Source organism: Phodopus roborovskii, unplaced genomic scaffold (assembly GCF_943737965.1).
Source record: "Phodopus roborovskii unplaced genomic scaffold, PHOROB, whole genome shotgun sequence".
NCBI classification, from domain to species: Eukaryota; Metazoa; Chordata; class Mammalia; order Rodentia; family Cricetidae; genus Phodopus; species Phodopus roborovskii.
The window spans coordinates 226,731-245,422 of record NW_026126606.1 but is presented as its reverse complement, the minus strand read 5'-3'; the positions used below and the strand labels follow the sequence as shown (position 1 = coordinate 245,422).

At 45.0% G+C, this 18,692-nt stretch overlaps 1 protein-coding gene across 1 annotated transcript in view; it reads right to left on the bottom strand.

Moving 5' to 3' along the window:
- Positions 1-1,385: 1,385 nt before the first annotated feature.
- Nol10 (nucleolar protein 10) overlaps positions 1,386-18,692 on the bottom strand; it is a 73,682-nt gene continuing 56,375 nt past the window's right edge. Inside the window, exons 18-21 of the mRNA XM_051205944.1 lie at positions 14,121-14,297; positions 13,433-13,680; positions 5,539-5,641; positions 1,386-2,132 (exon numbers count right to left, since the gene is read on the bottom strand). Coding sequence (XP_051061901.1) covers positions 2,013-2,132; positions 5,539-5,641; positions 13,433-13,680; positions 14,121-14,297 — 648 coding nt within the window. The 3' untranslated portion in view covers positions 1,386-2,012. The remainder of the gene's footprint in view (positions 2,133-5,538; positions 5,642-13,432; positions 13,681-14,120; positions 14,298-18,692) is intronic.

Below are 18,692 nucleotides of genomic sequence, written 5' to 3'. Positions count from 1 at the left end.
ACAGGGAGAGAAAGTAACCTGAGAGGCTTAGGGGTTTCTGAGCTGAAGGAGTGGAACATGTAAGGGCTGAGAGAATGCCTGGAATGCTCTACAGAGAGGAAGGTCAGTGTGGTGACCGCAAATGAGGGACTCCGTGCCAGGCAAGGTTCCTTCGGGGACTCAGGGTGTTATGGACGCGAAGGGAGCCTCTGGGATTCTGAGAAGGGGGGGTTGGTTTGAACTAACCTTCCCAGAGCCTCTCAGCCCTGGGTCTGTGCTCTCTGAAGGCTGCCCCATGTCAGCATGTCCCTCTTGGCCAATCGTGTGTCTCTGAGCATGCCTTCCTCTCTCCAAAGACCACTGTTGCAATAATTTGAGAAAAAAAGATTAGGCACTGGGTCTAGGATACCAAAGCTTTGCCTGGGATCTGGAGAGGAGGATGTGTCACTCAGGAACCCTGGTCCCGTGCCCTGGTGCCCGGCTTTGGGGTGGCACTTCTCACACCAGCTCAGAAATGCTCCCCAAGATCAGCTGCTGGCAGGGGAGATCAAGGGCCATGTCCTAGGGCCGGTAACCAACAACGTAGGTTCAGTTTTGAATCTGACACGCGTCCTCCACAGGTCTCTAACTCTCCAGGCAGTGGCGCTATCTTGGAGGCTGGGTGCTTTTGGAGGTGGGGGCTAGCTGGCAGAAACCAGTCCCAGGTTCTCAGGCAAGCCCTTTAAGGCCTTGGCCCGGCCTGGATTCTGTTTCCTGACCTGGAGTGGTGTGAACAGTCCGCACATGCCACCACCCTCAGAAACCAAGAGCCAAATCCCTTAGGTTGTCCATCTTGAGTACTTTAGTGACAGCTGTACAAAATCAACTATAAACACAGAAAAATGGCAGAGTAGCACTCTCCGTAAGCACAAAAAACTTCACGACAGGGAAAGAAGGGTGCCCGGGCTCAGCCTGGGGAGGGGTCTGCTTTAAGGAGTTAACAGGTAGGACAGGGGTGGTTTCATGCACCACCAGGCAGCAAATTCTTGAGTTCACATCACGGGCTGAAGACACAAGAGGCCACGCTGAAAGAGGGACAGTGTGAGCAAGTCCATGACACTGATGGGGCGGGGTGTTCTTAGGCCATGTCCTTTCCACATCATCAGACTGTGCTAATTAAGTGTCCTACCTTGTGGACTTAACACAGGTGCAGTCCAGAGAGCTCCCTTTCACTTGTTCACACAACAAACTCCCAACTATGGAAGCGGAAGTGAATTTTTGAATTTTTCCTCAGGCAGGAAGGAGTCCTCCTCGGAGAAGTCGTGCACATCAACAGTCTCTCCTATAAGCATTTGCCCATCTCAGATAGAACCGAATCAGAAAATAACAACAAGATTCTGTGGCAAGTTAAAACAGCCAGCAACATTCATTTCTTATTTATTACCATTAACTTACACTCTTGATATAAAAATAGCTTAGAAAGTATACCGAAGGAATACAAAAGTAAGCAAGTAAACCTGCCAGCATAAACTCATGGACAGAAACAGGGCCAGCCAGCAGACACCAGGTAAATAGGAGCGGGACTTCGTTTGGCTCAGTCCTGAGAGGCAGAAGACACTGTGGGCAAGGACATTCTGGCTGGGCAGTGATGGTGCATCTTTAGTACCACTCAGGAGGCAGAGGCAGGTGGATCTCTGTGAGTCTGAGGTCAGCCTGGTCTACAGAGCGAGTTCCAGGACACCCAGGGCTGCAGAGAGAAACCCTGTCTCGAAAAACCAAAACCAAACAAAAAAAGACATTCTTGCAAACATGATAATCTCTTGCTTTCATTTCATGTAGATCTTTCTATTATTAGAAATGAGGCTGCTTTCCCTGGTCACCCCCAGAGAAGACAGTATTTAAGGGGGCAACAACTTAGAAGAAACACCCGGGGATTGCTGGGGCCCGGTCAGACCAGCAGGGCACATGCGTCTACCTGGAGGTTTAACTACCACGTTCCCTCGCCTGGTTTGATTCGCTTCTGAGAATCCCAGCCAAACACAGGCAGACTTCCCTCAGTGAAAGGGACGGCCTCTTCTGGGTCTGGACCTCAGGTGACCAGCAGACCTTCTCAGCTTTTTCCTCTCTTGGCGATGCAGTTTCTCAGCCTCCTGTTGCTTCTTTTGCTGTTCAGACTAAAAGACAGTGAGGTGAGTAGAGGAAAGGAAAGGAAAGGAAAAGGCCAGTGATCACCTGGAAACCTTCAGGACACAGCAAAGGACTGCCCAGTTATGGAGTCCGGGTTCAATGCCGCATAGCTCAGCATCCTGTTAATGCCTGCTGCTGGACAAAGGCCAATTTCCACTGTCAAAGGAGAAATTCTGAATTTCTGGGCCAGAGGAGATGCACACACACACACACACACACACACACACACACACACACACACACACACCAGCAGAGCACACAGGAGGTGACTCCGGGATGTCCTAAGGGAGAAGCAGCCACACAGCAGAGCAGCCTGAGCACACAGTAGGATGCTTTAGTGGCCAGAAAACCACTCAAGCCCACTCAGCTTGTACACCTCAACTGTGAATTCATTCACACAGACTTAAAATCAAACAAAAAACACCATATTTTATCAAAAAGTGTTATGACCCAAACCTGATGAACTCACTCATTAGGAGTAGTTCCAAAGAGCTTTTGGGTGCTGGGAAGGGAGAGAGCACAGATTAGTCCTGCCTTCCTGGAAAGAGCAGACTTCTCTTATTAACCCTTGCCAGGCTTGGCAGATGGCTCCAGGTTCACAGGTCTGGGGTGCCCCAGGCTGACTGATGGGGGATGGTCCCCACTGAGTTCTCATCCTCACTTCACTTGCCCACTTGAGAGGTGGGAGTGCTCCCCAGTGGCACCCCACTCTCAGCAGGCCAGCTGGACAGAGGAGCTATGGAGTATGAAAGCTATACCAGTGCTTGGTGGTGATGGGGTACTGGGTGGCTGCACAGGGGGAGGAAGGCCTGGCCCCACTGCTGCCCGTGGAGCTTTCGTGATAAAATGCAGTGTCTCCTTCTTGAAGAAACCACCCGAGTTTAAACTGGATGTGAGAAGGTGAGGGAAGGAAACCAACTGTCAATGCCAAAAAGAGCCCTTCTCCGCATCTCCAGGGCGCTCTGTTCCACTCTCTACCACTCCAGGTCCGTTTAGGACAATCAGTGTCTCCTGTGCACTTTTAGAGTAAGCCATGACTGGTGTGCTCTCCAACTTAGCATGGAAGCCGCCCAGTGCCCTACACCTAAGGCTCCCTTCCAAACTGAGTGGTGGTAGGGGATGGTGATGCAATCACATCCTCCTGGTTACTTCTCTGGTCATGGCCAGTGTGGGTTTTTAAAAATAAAAACATGACCTTAGGCTGCAGAGGTGGTGCAGTAGGTCAAGGTGCTTGCTACCTAGTCAGATGAGGAGCTGAGTTCGATCCCCTTGGCCCACATGGGGGAGAACTGATGACACATGCAGTCCTCTGACCTCCACACGCATGACATGGCACACTCACACACACACACACACACACACACACACACACACACACACACACACAAAAGATACAGATTGCATTTCTTTAGGTCCTGTTGGAAAATGATATGCTCAGGGTAGACAGACAGGATGCTGGGAGCTGTGAGGAAAGGGCTTTCTGAGTCTGTGGAAGTGTGGCCCTGTAGTTACAGCAGGCAGCAAGGGGAGCTGGGAGGAGGCCACTATTGTTCTGCAGACAAAGCTCGCACACAAAAGTCTATCATTAGCCTCCTTCCCCAAGGCTGCACTGCAGACCCTGCCACTGTGTCACCCACTCATCAAGATTTATGGGGCAATTAGGTCTTTTCTAAGTCAGCTGTTCCTCCTCCTCATACTTCCTGCCTGACTACCCTGCAGCAGCCCACAGCCCTGAAGGAGAAGGGGAGCACTAGTGTGGACAGTCTCCCTGTGAACCCTACCCACACTGCAGATAGCATATATGGGACAGCTCTATGATTCTGCCTCAATATAGCACATACGATAAACAGAATAAAAAGAAACTTCTATAAACAAATACAGACATTCTCTAAATATACATTTAACTTAACACTGATATAATTGAGAACATGCCAATCAAGTAATAAAACACACAAACCAAACATTAATTGATGGAGTATATTCTCCCAAATAGTTTCAAAGCCTGCACTTGATTCTGGGGGCACTTCAAGCAATTCTTGGGTACCTTCTCACGGTTTCATTTTACCACAAATTTATAAAGTGACATTTAACTTGGTGTCTTCTGATTTAAGAGTTCTGTGTTGTGTGGTGGTGGGAAATGACCAGGGCCTCTTGGCCAGTGTTCTCCCAGTAAGCTATCTCCCCAACTCTGAGGTGACAGGGTGGAGGGAGGTGGTGCAGACGGTGAACATACTAGAAAGCAATGGGGAAGTATTCCGTCGTAGAGTGCTGCCTGGCATGTGCACAGACCTGGAGGACCGACACTGAGCACCAAAAGGAAAGGAAAAGAGAAAAAGAGCGAGGGAAGGGCGAGAGTGTGCATGCCCCTTTCTGTCTGTGTTTTCCACCTTCACTTAAAGTGGACTCAGGGCCGCTTCTTGTCTTCCCCTTGCTCGGCTACCTGAGGCTATGGTTAGGCAACAAGAGTGGTGTTGCACTGCAGTGGGCCACGCAGGGCCAGGCGGGGCCACACAGAAAAACTGTGGGTTTGTTTCTAGAGGGTCCTGCTGGCAAAGGTGAGATAAAGCTGCGGCTAACAATAAGCCTCGTTAACACAAGTCAAATTCCGCTCATTTGATTTTGGAAAAGAGTCTAAAAATTCTGATAAATTACAGACTGACAGTTTTAGAAAACCATAAAACACACTGCTAAAGTGTGTTCCTGTGTGAAATACAGTTTCTCCTTCTATATTGCTAACAATTAAAGAAATATACACACTTAAAAAGAAAAACCAGGGTTGTAATGTTATGGCATGCAAGCGACATGTCAGTTCACAAAAGGAGTCACAGGTGAGGTCACGCTTTTTACTGGATGACTTTGTTGAGAGGACTAACTGGGAATGAGACAATTATTTTGGGGAGAAGAGACCATGTTTCATGTGTTAGCTAATGGCAGCTACTTAAGCAACTCGGTCCTCTCACAAAGTGCAAAGGCATTATCACTATGGCTAGCAAGAACTGCATCTTCAAGACAACTGATAACAGACTACCACTGGCTGAGAAAGCACCCTGGGAAATGGCTGTATTTGGGTGAGCCAGATGGGATTGTCATGAGGCATTACAGCTAGTTACTTCCTAGTGTTTTCCAGGTAGATACTGGGTGTGTTTATCCCTCAGTCAGGGAGCCACAAAAACCCAGTGGAACAGCAGGTTACCAAACAGGGCACCACATAATCACTAAAACTCCAGTCACTCTTCCTTGGCTGCCACCCAGCAGGGGCTCTGGGAGTCAATCACTAGAGCAGGGAACAGATCTTCCTCCAAGAGAGAAGCTTAGGAAAGTGGTCCCAAAGACAGACGTAAACCCACTGCTATCCCCGTGTGAATGAAAAAGTAACATTGGCAAACAACTCACCCTCTTCAGTGTAAATGTCAACTGCTTGCTGCCAACAGCAGTGTCCGATACATTCAATGTCCCGTGTTTTGCTTCAAGTTTCAAACGATCTTCAAGAGTTTTGCTGTAGGAGATTTAAAAGAATGACACATTAGGTACCTACCATACTTTGCTGGTCACATGAAGAAAATTCTTTCCTGCACACGGTGTAGCAGGACCCAGAGGAGGAGGCGGCTGCCCTCACACTATCATTCTCCACTGCAAAAGCAATGGCTGACAAAAACACCAATTAATCCAACACTCAAGGAATTAGACCTCAATGGTTGTACTTATGTTCCTGGATTGTACTTCAGAAGCTAAAACACAAGAAACAACGTTTCTGGTGTATGGTCTCCTGAGCTGGTCTATAGTGGTAGTGATGCTAATTCACTCTGTATGTAAACCAGTAAGGTAGGTGGACAAGCGGCCTCTACAAAGCAGTATGTGCAAATAGTTTTCAGCCCCAGAGGGTTGCTCTCACATGTCTGCTTTCCTAGTCTCAGCTGTAGGTAGTCCCCATCTTCTGCATGGACAGCTCAAATACAATCCATCTGTTCACATTGTCTGGGAACAGAAACAATTTGCACTTCAGGTAAATTCCTGTTTTGTGTTTTGTTTTCTTTGAGACAGGTTTTCTCCTGTCTATCCTGGAATACTCTGGGTAAATTGTACACAATTTCTTTTCACTGAGACATGGCTGGGATCTTAAGGTTTTAACATATTTTATTCCAGAGTTAAATCTCAATTCTCTGCTTGATCAGGTTTTCTAAACTATTCTAATCTCTTTATACAATGGGAATCTCTATTACTGTTGGCTGATCTATAATTAATTTTCCTCTTTGTAGCTAAAAATCCTTGTGATCTCCTGTGCTGGTGTGTGTGTGTGTGTGTGTGTGTGTGTGTGTGTGTGTGTGTGTGTGTACTGAGACAGACTTTTATTCAATAGTCCAAGCTGCTCCTAATGCTGGGCAAACCTGCTTCAGCCTCCCTAGTTACAAGATTATAGGTATGCACACCATGTCCTCAGCCTCCCTAGTTATGGGATTACAGGTATGTACCACCATATCCCAGTCTCCAGGACCAATACTACATTCAGATTCTGAAGCAATGATGCATAAAACTTAACCTGCAAATTACTGGAATGTTCTATCATAAATCAGAACATCTTGAGACCTCCCACCCCTGCAATACACACACACACACACACACACACACACACACACACACACACACACACACACACACACTGTTAACTTGTTTTAGAGGGAGAAAACTGAAGTAAGCCTAGATACATGCAGTATGCATCTGTTCACTGACTGCTTCAGAAAGGCTGCAGCACATGCACAGCCCTCCGAGGAGACCCAAGAACACCGAGGAGGGAACCAGAAAGGAAGAAAACAGTTTCCTTCACAATTCTGTTTCCTACTTTTCAAAACAAGCCAGGGCACAAAAACAAAACAAAGTGAAGGACACCCTCCCTTTCGCACCTTCCCTTCCCAAGGGACCCCACGGATGGACCACTAAGGTTAAAGTTGCTACTAAGAACCTGACAGAACAAACTAAAGGCAACTGTGTGACATCCACTCTACCCTGGAATGATCTTTGTGACTAATTATGGACTGGAACACTGCTCCAGAGGGAGCTACTACCTAGTGATGTTCCTCTGAGGCTTTGAAGCCGATGTTTGATGTTCACACCATGAGAAATTGATCTCACTTTATAACTCCGTGTAATGTGCTAAGCACACCTTCATTAGTCTGAGGCTAAGTGGCTAGCACAGAAGCTGGCTCTTTCCTAGGCGCTAATGTCATTAAGAAGCACTCTGAAAGCACTTGCCACCTTCAAAGTTCTTTACAGACTAACTAATTAATCCTTTCAACATCCCTGAGACAGGAGTATTTATCCTTTATAGATGGCAAAAGGGAGGTAAGTGTTAAATGACTCGCCCCGGGCCGTATACGGATGGAGTCTAAAGCCTGGGTTCCAGGGGAGGGAGTTTTGCATTTCAGGTGCGTTTCAGACCACACTTGATTTATGCACCTCTCTTCAGGAGACTTGTCCATCAAGTGTTCCCAGTGACAAGTTTCCACATGACAAACTGGAAGAAAGGAAAATCGAGTTTCACTTTTTTAAATAACTCAAATGAGGGGCAGGCTGAGTGCAGTGCGGCAAACTGTCCACCTAGGCAGATTCCTTAGCCTGCTCACCTTTGTTCTTTTTACAGCTCTAAAGGGTGAGCTTCAAAGTTAATAGGAACTCCGAACAGCTATGGAGCCAGAGACAAAGTGGGCCACAGAGAACCTTAATTTGTGAAGTAAAAGACTTTTCAAGTCAATTGTGGGAAATTACTACTCTTTTAAGAATGCCCCAACTTCCTCCACGCTAGAGCACATTACTGCTTTTCTCCCAGTGTCCTCTCCTCCTGCGCCTGTAAAAACTTGTTCTGTCTAGGTTGCTTGGAGAGGCGAGCTGAGTTTTAGGACAAGCCATGGCAGAAGATCAGAGACAGCTGGGGATGGTGTGCAGACTTCTACATTAAAGCAGGCTCGACTTCCCTCCCTTTGAACACCGGCTTGCTGAGTGTGGCTGGCACCCAGCAGGTCAGTGGGCTGCTTGAGTGTGACTGGTCAGACTTGTAGAACATCTGAGATAGGATGCAAAGAAGCACACAGGTAGGGGATGGACTGACTTCCTTTCTCACTTAGACCCCCTCTCCCCTCCCTATTTTAGGGCTGGGGTATATATGGCGGGGAGTGATGGTGCATGACACTTTCTAATTGGCACAATTATATATTTCAGGGGGAAAAAAGTAAGCAGGACAAGATAAGAAAAACATGGTAACTGCTAAAAGAAGACACAGAAATTAAGATTAGAAGTCAAGTGTCCCAGCTACCCAGGGTGGCACACTGAGGCCCCTCAGAAGAAGAACCTAAATGATTAGTAAGCATAGCTTAATATGAAAAAGAAAAATGGGCATAAACTACAAGGGGGAAAAAAAAAAAAAATCAAACGAGATATTCATTACTGCCCCAGGAAAGGAGAATGACACACTTCTTTGAGGTTTAAAACACACACATACTTTGTAATTTCTTTAATTAGCAACATTTAATTAAAAATCAGCTTCAACTTTAAAATCCCTTTACAGGGAGGGCAAGATGAAGAGCAGAAGGCAATGTAGAGGAGTGTCCCTCAGCTCAGAATCCAGGTATCCCCCACAAATATCTGCACATACACGGTGCACATGAATTCAGGCAAGCACATACACATACACACTGAAAAAGTAAGACTTAATAACTGACAAATCTCTGCCTTTCCTATAAGTTTATAAACACGCTTGATATTTCTAATTTGCAAATGGTGCTTCAAGGCTCCAGTTGGGGGTTGTGGGTCAATTAAAGAGCCAAAAATGTGATGCCTCGCCTCTCAGCAGACTCAGCACTCAAAAGTTGCTGCAGCTATGGGGAAGAAGGCACTCTGCTAAGGACAGCCTGACAGTATCTATATCACAAACAGTTTCTGATCCAGCATGTGCCACTGAGAACACATTCTGAAGAAATGCTTGTACATGAGTACATTCACAGCCGTGTGAAATGGAAAGGTGCAAACAACCTAGATACACACCAAGAGAAAAGGCTATGTAAAGAGCTACACACCCATCCTAAAGACTGTTATGCAGCCACAAAGTAGACATATGATACTCACAGCCAAGATTTCCAAGATTAACGGTTAAAAGAACAAGCCAAGCAGTATGACTGACATGACCTGTGTATGCTGAAGGTCCCCACAACAAGACAGTCACTAAGATCTACTACACTACCTATTGCAGATGAGGTCCTTAAAGGCAGAAACTACTTTAGAAAATCTTTGAATTCCCAGAACCAACTGAGCACCAACTCAAAGAACAATCACACAGTGGGCCAGAAGAACTATCCAGGAGCTACCTAGGGACTCCGTTTGGCTTCTGTTCCTCCATGTTGTGTCCTGAAGGTGTCCACTGCCCCACACACCTAAAGAGCCTATGTGGCTAGACCCCACCTGAGGCCAGCAAGCTGGATACACACCTTTCTGCCCTCCTGGTCCCTCAGCTCTGAGGATACACACCTGCCCTGTGAGGCTAGTCTCTTGACTTGGCCCTGCCCCATCACTAGCTGCTTCCTTACTAAACCCACTGTCAATCAACTCCCTTCTCTCACTGCTTTACTACCCACTTCCTGAGGTTGAGTTTCTCCTGTCTATAACACACTTACTCTCAAGCCTAAAAGACTGTCCCCACCAGGCTACTGACTATGACCTTTTCACCGCCAGATCTCAGGGATCAACTACCCTGGTTAAAATAGGTTTATGATCTCCTGAGGATTACCCAGTCCAGTGCAGTCAGGCACTGGGTTTGCGAAACAGTCCCAGAAAGTCTCCATCTGCCCACTGAACACCACCGACAAGACACAGACTCTAGAATTCGTATGCTGAGAACCCAGCTCCATACTTTAGTGTTAGATTTGCACCACATCACAGGGAATCTGCTAGACCCTTCAATGTCAGCTGGGTTGTTCCATTCTGCTTTGGGATTAAATTGGAAGCCAGCTCGGTGTTTGGTGTCCATTTCCCCCCTCCCCCACTCCAATGGTCTTTTGGGTAATAACCTGGCTTGGAATCTATCAGCTCTTCTTGCTTGGAAGCTTAGGCTGCATCTCTTCTAAAACTCTGAGTGTTTCCTCCGAAGTGGAGGCTCTCCCACACCACTATTGTAGAGCAGAGGCCTGTGCTATGGGTTCCAGTGTTTGTATTGTGAGGGAGAGACCGGTAGATCTGATGATGTTAATCTTAGCTGGATGGTTACCCATGGCTCTCCGGGGGCCTGGCAGGACTGTCCCCACCCCACCGAATGCTCAGCCTTACACCTTTCAAAAAACCAGTTCCAACGTGACACTCACAAAGACTTTCTTGAATTTTCCCTAAATTAAGCCCTTCTTTCTTCTGTCCCTCTCCCACACCTCTGTGACTCAGAAGCCATCTGCTAGGATAAGAGCAACACAGCCATGTGTCCTTCCTTCCTTCCTTCCTGTCCTCAGGGTCTAGGAAGGTCTTAGCTCACACCAGGCACTCCTTGGATGTTTGATGAATGGAGAGTGGGTGGGGAAGTTGATAAATGGGTGAATAACTCACAAATAGAGTTAGCTACATGCAAAGCATGACATCTGTATTGAAGGACACAGGCATTTATCTCAAACCTGCTGACTACTGACTGCATTTGCCTTCTGTCACAAAAATGATTTTCAGACTGGGCAAGTCCAGTGAGTACTTAAACACAACACATCCCATTTTGATGCTGTTGTTTCTGGATGGCCTTGTGGTGACTCAGGGAGTAAACATGAGGAGTCACTCCAGCTCTCTGAAGGGTAATGGTTCAATGCTTTATTAGACAACAGCAAGACCTGTAAGCTTTATTACACAACAGCAAGAGGGTTTGCTACATTAACCTGGTCAAGACTAGCATTCAATAAGCTGCTTTTGCCATGCCAGCAAACTCCAGTGGCTTAGTTCTTTACGTAGCAGGACTTTGCAGGCTCATGGAAACAACGCCACTTCCCCAGCTCGTTTCAAAATAAACGTTTAGCTCACTAAACATGTTTTACTACAGTGAGTTCATTCAGCTACTGCTTGTGTTTTATTTTTAAAAATTTAGCTTACCATATTTATTTAGTGTGTGGAGAGGGAGCATGTGTGATAGTCAAACAACTTATTACAATAGCCAATTCTGTCATTTCACTATGTAGAATAAGGGAACAAAGTCAGGTTGTCAGCAAGTGACAGAGCCACCTTGCCAGATCTGCTGTTTATTCTTGAATTAAAAAAAAAAAAAAAAAAAAAAAAAAAAAAAAAAAAATGTGTGTAATCTGTGTGAGTGTGTGTTGTGCATGGGGATATCCACAGAGGCTGGAGGAGGAGGGAACCAGATTTCACTAGAGCTGGAGTCACCTGGTTGTGGGCCTCCTGATGTCAAGGCAGAAATGAAACCAGGTCCTCTGAAAGGATAGCAAGCACTCTCTACCATGGAGACTTTCTCCAGCTCCATTAAATAAGAATTAAATAAAAACTTTTACAAATTAAAAAAAATGTATCTTATGTGTAGGAGTGTTTCATGTATACACATGTATGTGTACCATGTGCAGGTCTGTTTCTGTAATAGTCAGAAGACAGCTTCAGATTCCCTGGAACTGGCATTTCAGAAGGCTATGAACTATCATATTGATGCTGAGAACTATTGCAAAAACAACATGTGCTCTTAACAGCTGAGCCATCTCTTCAGCTCCTAAATACAAATTTTTATCCTGTTTGTTTTTTCCATTAATATCCAGCTCCAGCCCACAGGAAGAATGTTAGCAAGCTTAGTCACACTCCCACTCTAAGTGTGGCCTAATTCCAATGGTTATATTGAAAACAACCACTCCAGCTTCCTAACAGTAGTTACCAGGGAAACGAGCTTTTCTAAGTAGACTGTGAGGGAACTGACAGTCAATGTCTGCACTGAAACTGTACTCACTGAACACGATTGAAACTGCATCCACTGAACACGAACTCTCATTCCTTTCTCGAGCAGGCCCTGAAAGCCACCTCTCTTTCTGTCTCTAGAATTTGACTATCTATTGTTCTTTTCATCTTTCCATTCAGTTGCAAAGGCCTTATAATTTCGAGCAAATTTCTGAGTAGTTTTTTAATAATCAGGTAACTGAGATAGGGTAAACATGACCAAGAACCTTATGTGTGCTTGGCTCATTTGCCTATGTGTGTGTAGGTGCACATTCACATGTGTGCACATGGATGCAGAGGCTAGTACATTCAGTCACTCTGCACTTTACTTTTTAAGATTAATTAATTAATTAATTAATTTTGAGACAGGGTCTCTCCACATAGCCCTGGCTACCCTGGAATTTACTATGAGCCCAGCTTGGCCTTCAATTTGCAATCCCCCTGCCTCTGACTCTATCTATCTATCTATCTATCTATCTATCTATCTATCTATCTATCTATCTATCTATTTGGGGGGGGCAGGGTTTCTCTGTATTGTTTTGGAGCCTGTCTTGGAACTCGCTCTGTATAACTCACAGAGATCCCCCTGCCTCTGCCTCCTAAATGCTGGGATCAAAGGCCTGCACCACCAACATCCGTCTGCTTCTGCCTCCTTTAATCCCTCCTGGGATTAAAGGTTCATGCCACTAAACCTGGCTTCTGCTTTATCTTTTTGAGACTTGATCTCTTACTGAACTTGGTGTCTGCAGATTGACCTAGGATCTGTCTGTTCCCAGGCATGAACAATTGCATCCAGCTTTTTTGCATGGGTGCTGGGAATCGAATTCAGGCCCTTACACTGGAACAGCAAATGCTTTACCAACTAAGGAATTCCTCTAGCACTCAATCTGGCTGTTAAAAATTTCTGGTCTGGCAGTGGTGGCGCATGCCTTTAATTCCAGCACTTGGGAGGCAGAGGTAGGGTGGATCTGAGTTCAAGGTCAGCCTGGTCTACAGAGTGAGTTCCAGGACAGCCAGGACTGTTACACTGAGAAACCCTGTCTCAAAAAAACAAAACAAAACAAAACAGTTCCTGTTAGTCTATCATTCCAGGACTCAAAAGTGGGGAGGGGGGGGAGAGAGACAGGAGAATGGCAAGTTTAAGGCCATCCTGGGCTTCATTACAAAACCGTTTCAAAACAAACTAAAGCAGAGTTTCCCACCAAGATTGCGGCAGGGAATCCCCTACCTCGCGTCTGCACTCTCTCCTCTGGTACCCACCACCTAGAGGGGACAGGTGCCATTTCCAGGGCAGTGTGCAAGGAGGGAGGGAGAGCATGGCTGGAGCAGCATGGTGGCTGGTACTCACTTCATCAGTTTCTGCTTGGTGGCAGACTCTTTGAAGCTTCTGAACTCTTCTCCCGCTTTGATCTCATAGAACTGGGGTTTCAGGACTGTCTGCTGGTCCTCCTTCAGCTGCTCCTGCCGCTTCGCTCTTTCCTCCTGCTGCAGGAGTCTGCGCTGCTTCCTGACTTCTTCAACCCAGGCCTTCTCATCGTCTGAACTCTCCGAACTTTCCGCATCGCTGGGTTTTCCTTCCGGTTCTTCCTCTTCTTCCTGAAATTAAAAACAGCAAGTAGAGCTCTTCTCCCTGCCAAACACGACTCATTAGAGGCAGCAGCCCATCAGAGTCTGTGATAGCTGTTCCATCGCACATCAGAAGAAATGCCTTTAATTAATCAGATATACTCCAGGGTGAATGTCAAGCAATTAGCATGCAACTAATTACCTCTTGTGTACAATCAAAGGCTTTGTAATTCACAGAAACTGTACGTTAAAGAAGCAGTTATCTTACATCATCTGTCTCTGTGAAATGTCCTGTTTTCTTTCATTTGAGGTTCTTACATTTTACGTAAACAAACAGAATCATGTATGCACATATGACATGAGGGTAGAAGTACAACTGTCTAGTGGGACAAAGGGACTAACAACAGGGGTCTGTAAGGTGGGCAAACAACAAGAAGCCGCCCCCAGCTAAGTGTCAGGGCATGTTTTACACTCTTGGCTTGAAGCTCTCGCTGCTCTAAGAGTCTCAGATGCTTCTTCCTCTTCTCACTGATCCTCGAGACAAGCGGGTTCAGAAGCCGGAACTCTTCACTCTCTTCATCCACCTGGAAGTCGGGGTTCTCAAACATGACTTTAAATCGGTCATCCGTGAGGATATTCGGGAGGCTCTGCAGGAGACACAGGAGCACTTTAAGTCAGTGCCTAGTGAAATGTATCAGAAGGTGGCTTTACAACACTTCTCTATGATAAACCAACAAGCCACATAAGGCACAGACTAACATTATAAAATGTCCAAAACTTCCTTAGAACTGGTTTCTAGAACTTCCTACTGATTCTAGGTTTTACTTCTCACCAACAGAACAAATTCTATTGGCATGCTTAACAGGTGATTAATAATTCTTGGCCATTACATATAGTGACCTAACATCTTTTGAGCTAATTTTATGCTTAATATATAGGAAAGAATTTTCTTCAATTGCTATTTCTAGTGGAAAACAAACACAAACAACCCAACATTTTTCAAGGAAATACATAAAACTTTGGGGTATGGCTTTTGAAACACAGCTACCATATTAAACTAAAATAAGGAAACTTTCCAGCCTCATGCTCTACAACAGCAGGAGTTAGTTGTCAGCTTGGAAGTGTAGGGAGAGCTGGCAGTAGCAGTTTACTGACTTCAACTCAGTTACCTGGAAGCTGGGACACTTACATGCATAAAGGACAAAGTACAATCACCACATAATGAAGCTTTGGCTATTCAGATTCATTTACCATTGTAAATGGCAAGCTTCCTAACATGTACAAGTAAGCATGTCTGCTCATGATACAGATGATGGTTATCTCATGCTCAGGGCCCAGAAGGCAGAGGATAGCAGCCATCCAGGAACAATTATAAACCAGTGATGGCCTGGAACAGAGCTAGGACAGGCCAGCCTGCCTGAGATGCCTCTCGCTTTACAGAACAGACTTTAGTGGCCGATGTTCCACCTTCAAACTAAGTCCTGAATGTCACATTTGTGTGACAGAGCTAATAAAAATATGTCAAAGCACAAGACATGTGGAGGTATGGCCCATTTATTACTTGCACAAGACTCTGAATTGATAAGCTCTTAACTAAAATTCCAAGAGACACCAAGTTCAAAAGTCTTCCTTGAGTAAATATCATTTCTAAAATAGATCAAGGAAAGAAGGCTCCAGTTCTTGAGCCCAACTTCAAAGGGAAGGAAAAAACAATGTGTTTGCAACAAGGTACCCTATGAAAACCATTCAAAAATGTATGAGGGATGCTCTGAATGAATGAAAGGTAAATGTTCAGATGTATGAGGGATGCTCAGATGTATGAGGGATGCTCAGATGTATGAAGATACTCAGGAAAAGAAAAGTATTCTAATAGAAATATCCATGAGGGTATCCTGGGGACATGGCGTCTAGGAAGGGATTGGAAAGCCAAGTTGGTTTCAACAAATAGAAATTTGAAGAGAGGGGCTGGTTGGCTCAGTGGTTAAGAGCACTTGGCTACTTTGGCCAGCACTCATACTCGGCAGCTCACGGTAACTCTAGTTCCAGAGGAGCCAACATCTTCTGGCCTCTGTGAGCACTGCATGCTAATGGTGAATATGTACATTCAAGCCCACACTCATACACACAATGTAAACATTTTTAGTTAAAAAAGAAGAAATATGAAGAGAACATTTCAACTGACTGAGGAGTTGGGAATCCTATGACAACAGTATACCAGCAACTTGGAAAAGGCATCTTAAAAAAAAATAATAATAATAAAAGCAAACCAAGCCAGACTATGAAATTCTCACTACTCTCTGACGACTCTTCTGAAGGTCTAGGGGTGCCACTAATCAGAAAAAGAGGCAGGAAAAAAGGAAGAGAGGATGATAAACTGAAGAATGTGTTAGGGACTGCAGTAGACAAGGCAAACTTCCATAAGAGTGGCAGCAGCTGCTCATAGCACAGGGCTAAGAAACAAACTGGAGCCCCAAGGAAAACTCAAAGGCATTCCAGGACCTGAATTGGGCGATGGAAACCAAAGAGTGGGTTTGATGCCAGTCAGGGAACCATCACCATGAGACACATTTCTACAGAACTGAAAAGTAGGAGGATAAGATGAGATAAGGATTAAACATGGGGCTGGAAACAGCTCTTAGCTGTCCAGCCTGAGTGGGAATGATGAGTTTGGAGCATCAGGATGAGAGGTGTGACTAGAGCAAAGAGCAGGAAATAGTATTCATTTAAGACTAAGCGTGACACAGACACCATCCACATTCACAGACATTATCCACATTCTGAATGACACTGTTAGGTGTCTTGGGAGAAATAACTCACACAAGGGCTCAGAAGACAGGAGGGGGCTACCAGGTAAATTTTCAGGTCACCTGTAAATGTGGGAGAGGTGATATTGGTCATCAACCAATGTTTCAAGTCACAGCTATGTGCCCGTTTTTAGGTTAAAAAAAAAAGAATGAAAAAAATTGATACTTTGCTATATTTACCAAAGTTATTATATTTAAAATAACAGACTGTTAAATAGAATATATTGCTGGTATTTTAAAGATTTCCCCCTTAACTTACAATAAATAAATTATTCTGCCTAAAGACAAGTGTGCTTTAAATGAATTATTATAAAACAAAAACTCCTTTGACTTAGCTGTAAAAGTATTTCCCCTAGGGAATACTTGTCTAATTGCTTGTTTTCACATCTGTCTTAAAAGGGAAAAAAAAAAAAAAAAAAAAAAAAAAAAAGAATAAGATAGAAATGTTCTTGAAGTAGTTTACAAGTGTCTGGCTAGTGATCTTTGCAATAAGCACACATACACAGACACACACACACACACACACACACACACACACACCCAACACTTGCATCAGGGTTTGGAAAACACATGAAAACAGTGTTCAGCATGACCTCAGAGAATCACATTTGTAGATCTGAGCAGACACTTGGTATTACCGTGTCCCAATATAGAAACATACAAGGAATACCAGCTACCACACCTCTGCATTTTCCTGAAGCTCTCTAGTCCCCCACCCCAACTATGAACAAATAATTAAGAATATAATTTCCCTCCTAAGAGAACTCCCCCAACACCAAAGACCTAGGTTTCTAGGCTGAGTGACGTAGTAAGCAGCCATCAATCTACCTGGGCCAGCCTGCAGCCTGGAAGTGCACCCAGCATAGCACAGTGGTCATGAGAGCTCGCTGCCAGGACACTGCCTCCCTCTCCCATCACTGACTGTGGAGAGCACAGGCTAACAGAGTGAGGCTGCTGGTGAGAACCTGCGCTTTGGATTTACCCTCATGAGCCCTTACTGGGCACTCATCGGAGACTGGAAAGTATTCAGGTAGAAACTACATTCCTTCAGAAACCCAGGGTTCTTCTGATTCTTTGTCCAACATAGAGGAGGACAAGAAACAGAACAGGAAGGCCCGGAGGTTTGAAGGTGGTAAGCCTTTAGAAAGGAGTTCTTCAGGAACGCAGACACATCTGGTCCACACAGACTCGCAGTGATGTACAGACTTGTACATGCAGATGTACAGGCAAGGGCTGATGGGTGCTAACCACTCTGGATAGTTCCTAACTCCAGGGGAAATCAAAGTCATTCGAGGTGGCTCGGCTACCAGAATTTGTATAGGTACAATACTGTAAACTCCCAATTCGGACTTAACAAAAATTACTAGCCAGCTGCAGTAGGAAGGAAAAAGTCAAGAAGCAGCATGAAGGGCAACAGTGGGAAAGAGTTTTATACCAAAATAATGAGCTATAAAGGTAGAAGTGTGAGTCCCCACACAGGGCAGGAAGGGAAGATGACGGGAGGTGAGGGGTGATGGCCAACCCTCCCAGAAGGCCCAAAGAAACATCTAGTTTTAAGTGTTCATATTGCTGAGACAAAAAAGAAACACACAAATTGTAATTGGTAATTGAAAAAAAAACTTTAAATGATAAAATTCTAATGTTAAAACTATCTGATATAACCCAGTATGTTTGCACATAGTCAATGTGAATTATCACTTTAATATAAAGCTGCTTGTGCATATAGGAAGCTCAATTTGTGTTTGTTGAAAGGTAATCATAACTACAGCACCAAGTTCTAAGTTCCAAGAGCATCAGATAGTGCTGACCTACATACACTACATGGTAGGCCACTTCCAATGTGTGTTCAACATCAAGTAGGGTAACAGCTTATTAGACTCATTACATTATCAGTGGGAGCAGTTTTCACAGGAGCAGATGCTGCAGAGCTCTGTCAGGAGCTTCCTCCCTGTCAGGAACTCACTCCCTGCCAGGAGCTCTGAAGACTCCTGCTTACAGGCACAGGCAGAGTTGATGGTCTGCAGTAACATGCAACTCTTTCAAGCATTCTTTACTGATTGGGGGAGGAGGGAGTTCTTCCCTTAATCTGTGAGCAATTTGGTTTGAAGTAAAACCATTAGATGATAAATTCTATAACTTAATCTAAGAAGAGAATTTTAGGAGATCACGTATTTCAAAAATGAGACCGAACACCAGCGATGGGACCTGATTTAAGTTGATAAGAAGTCAATCCAGTCA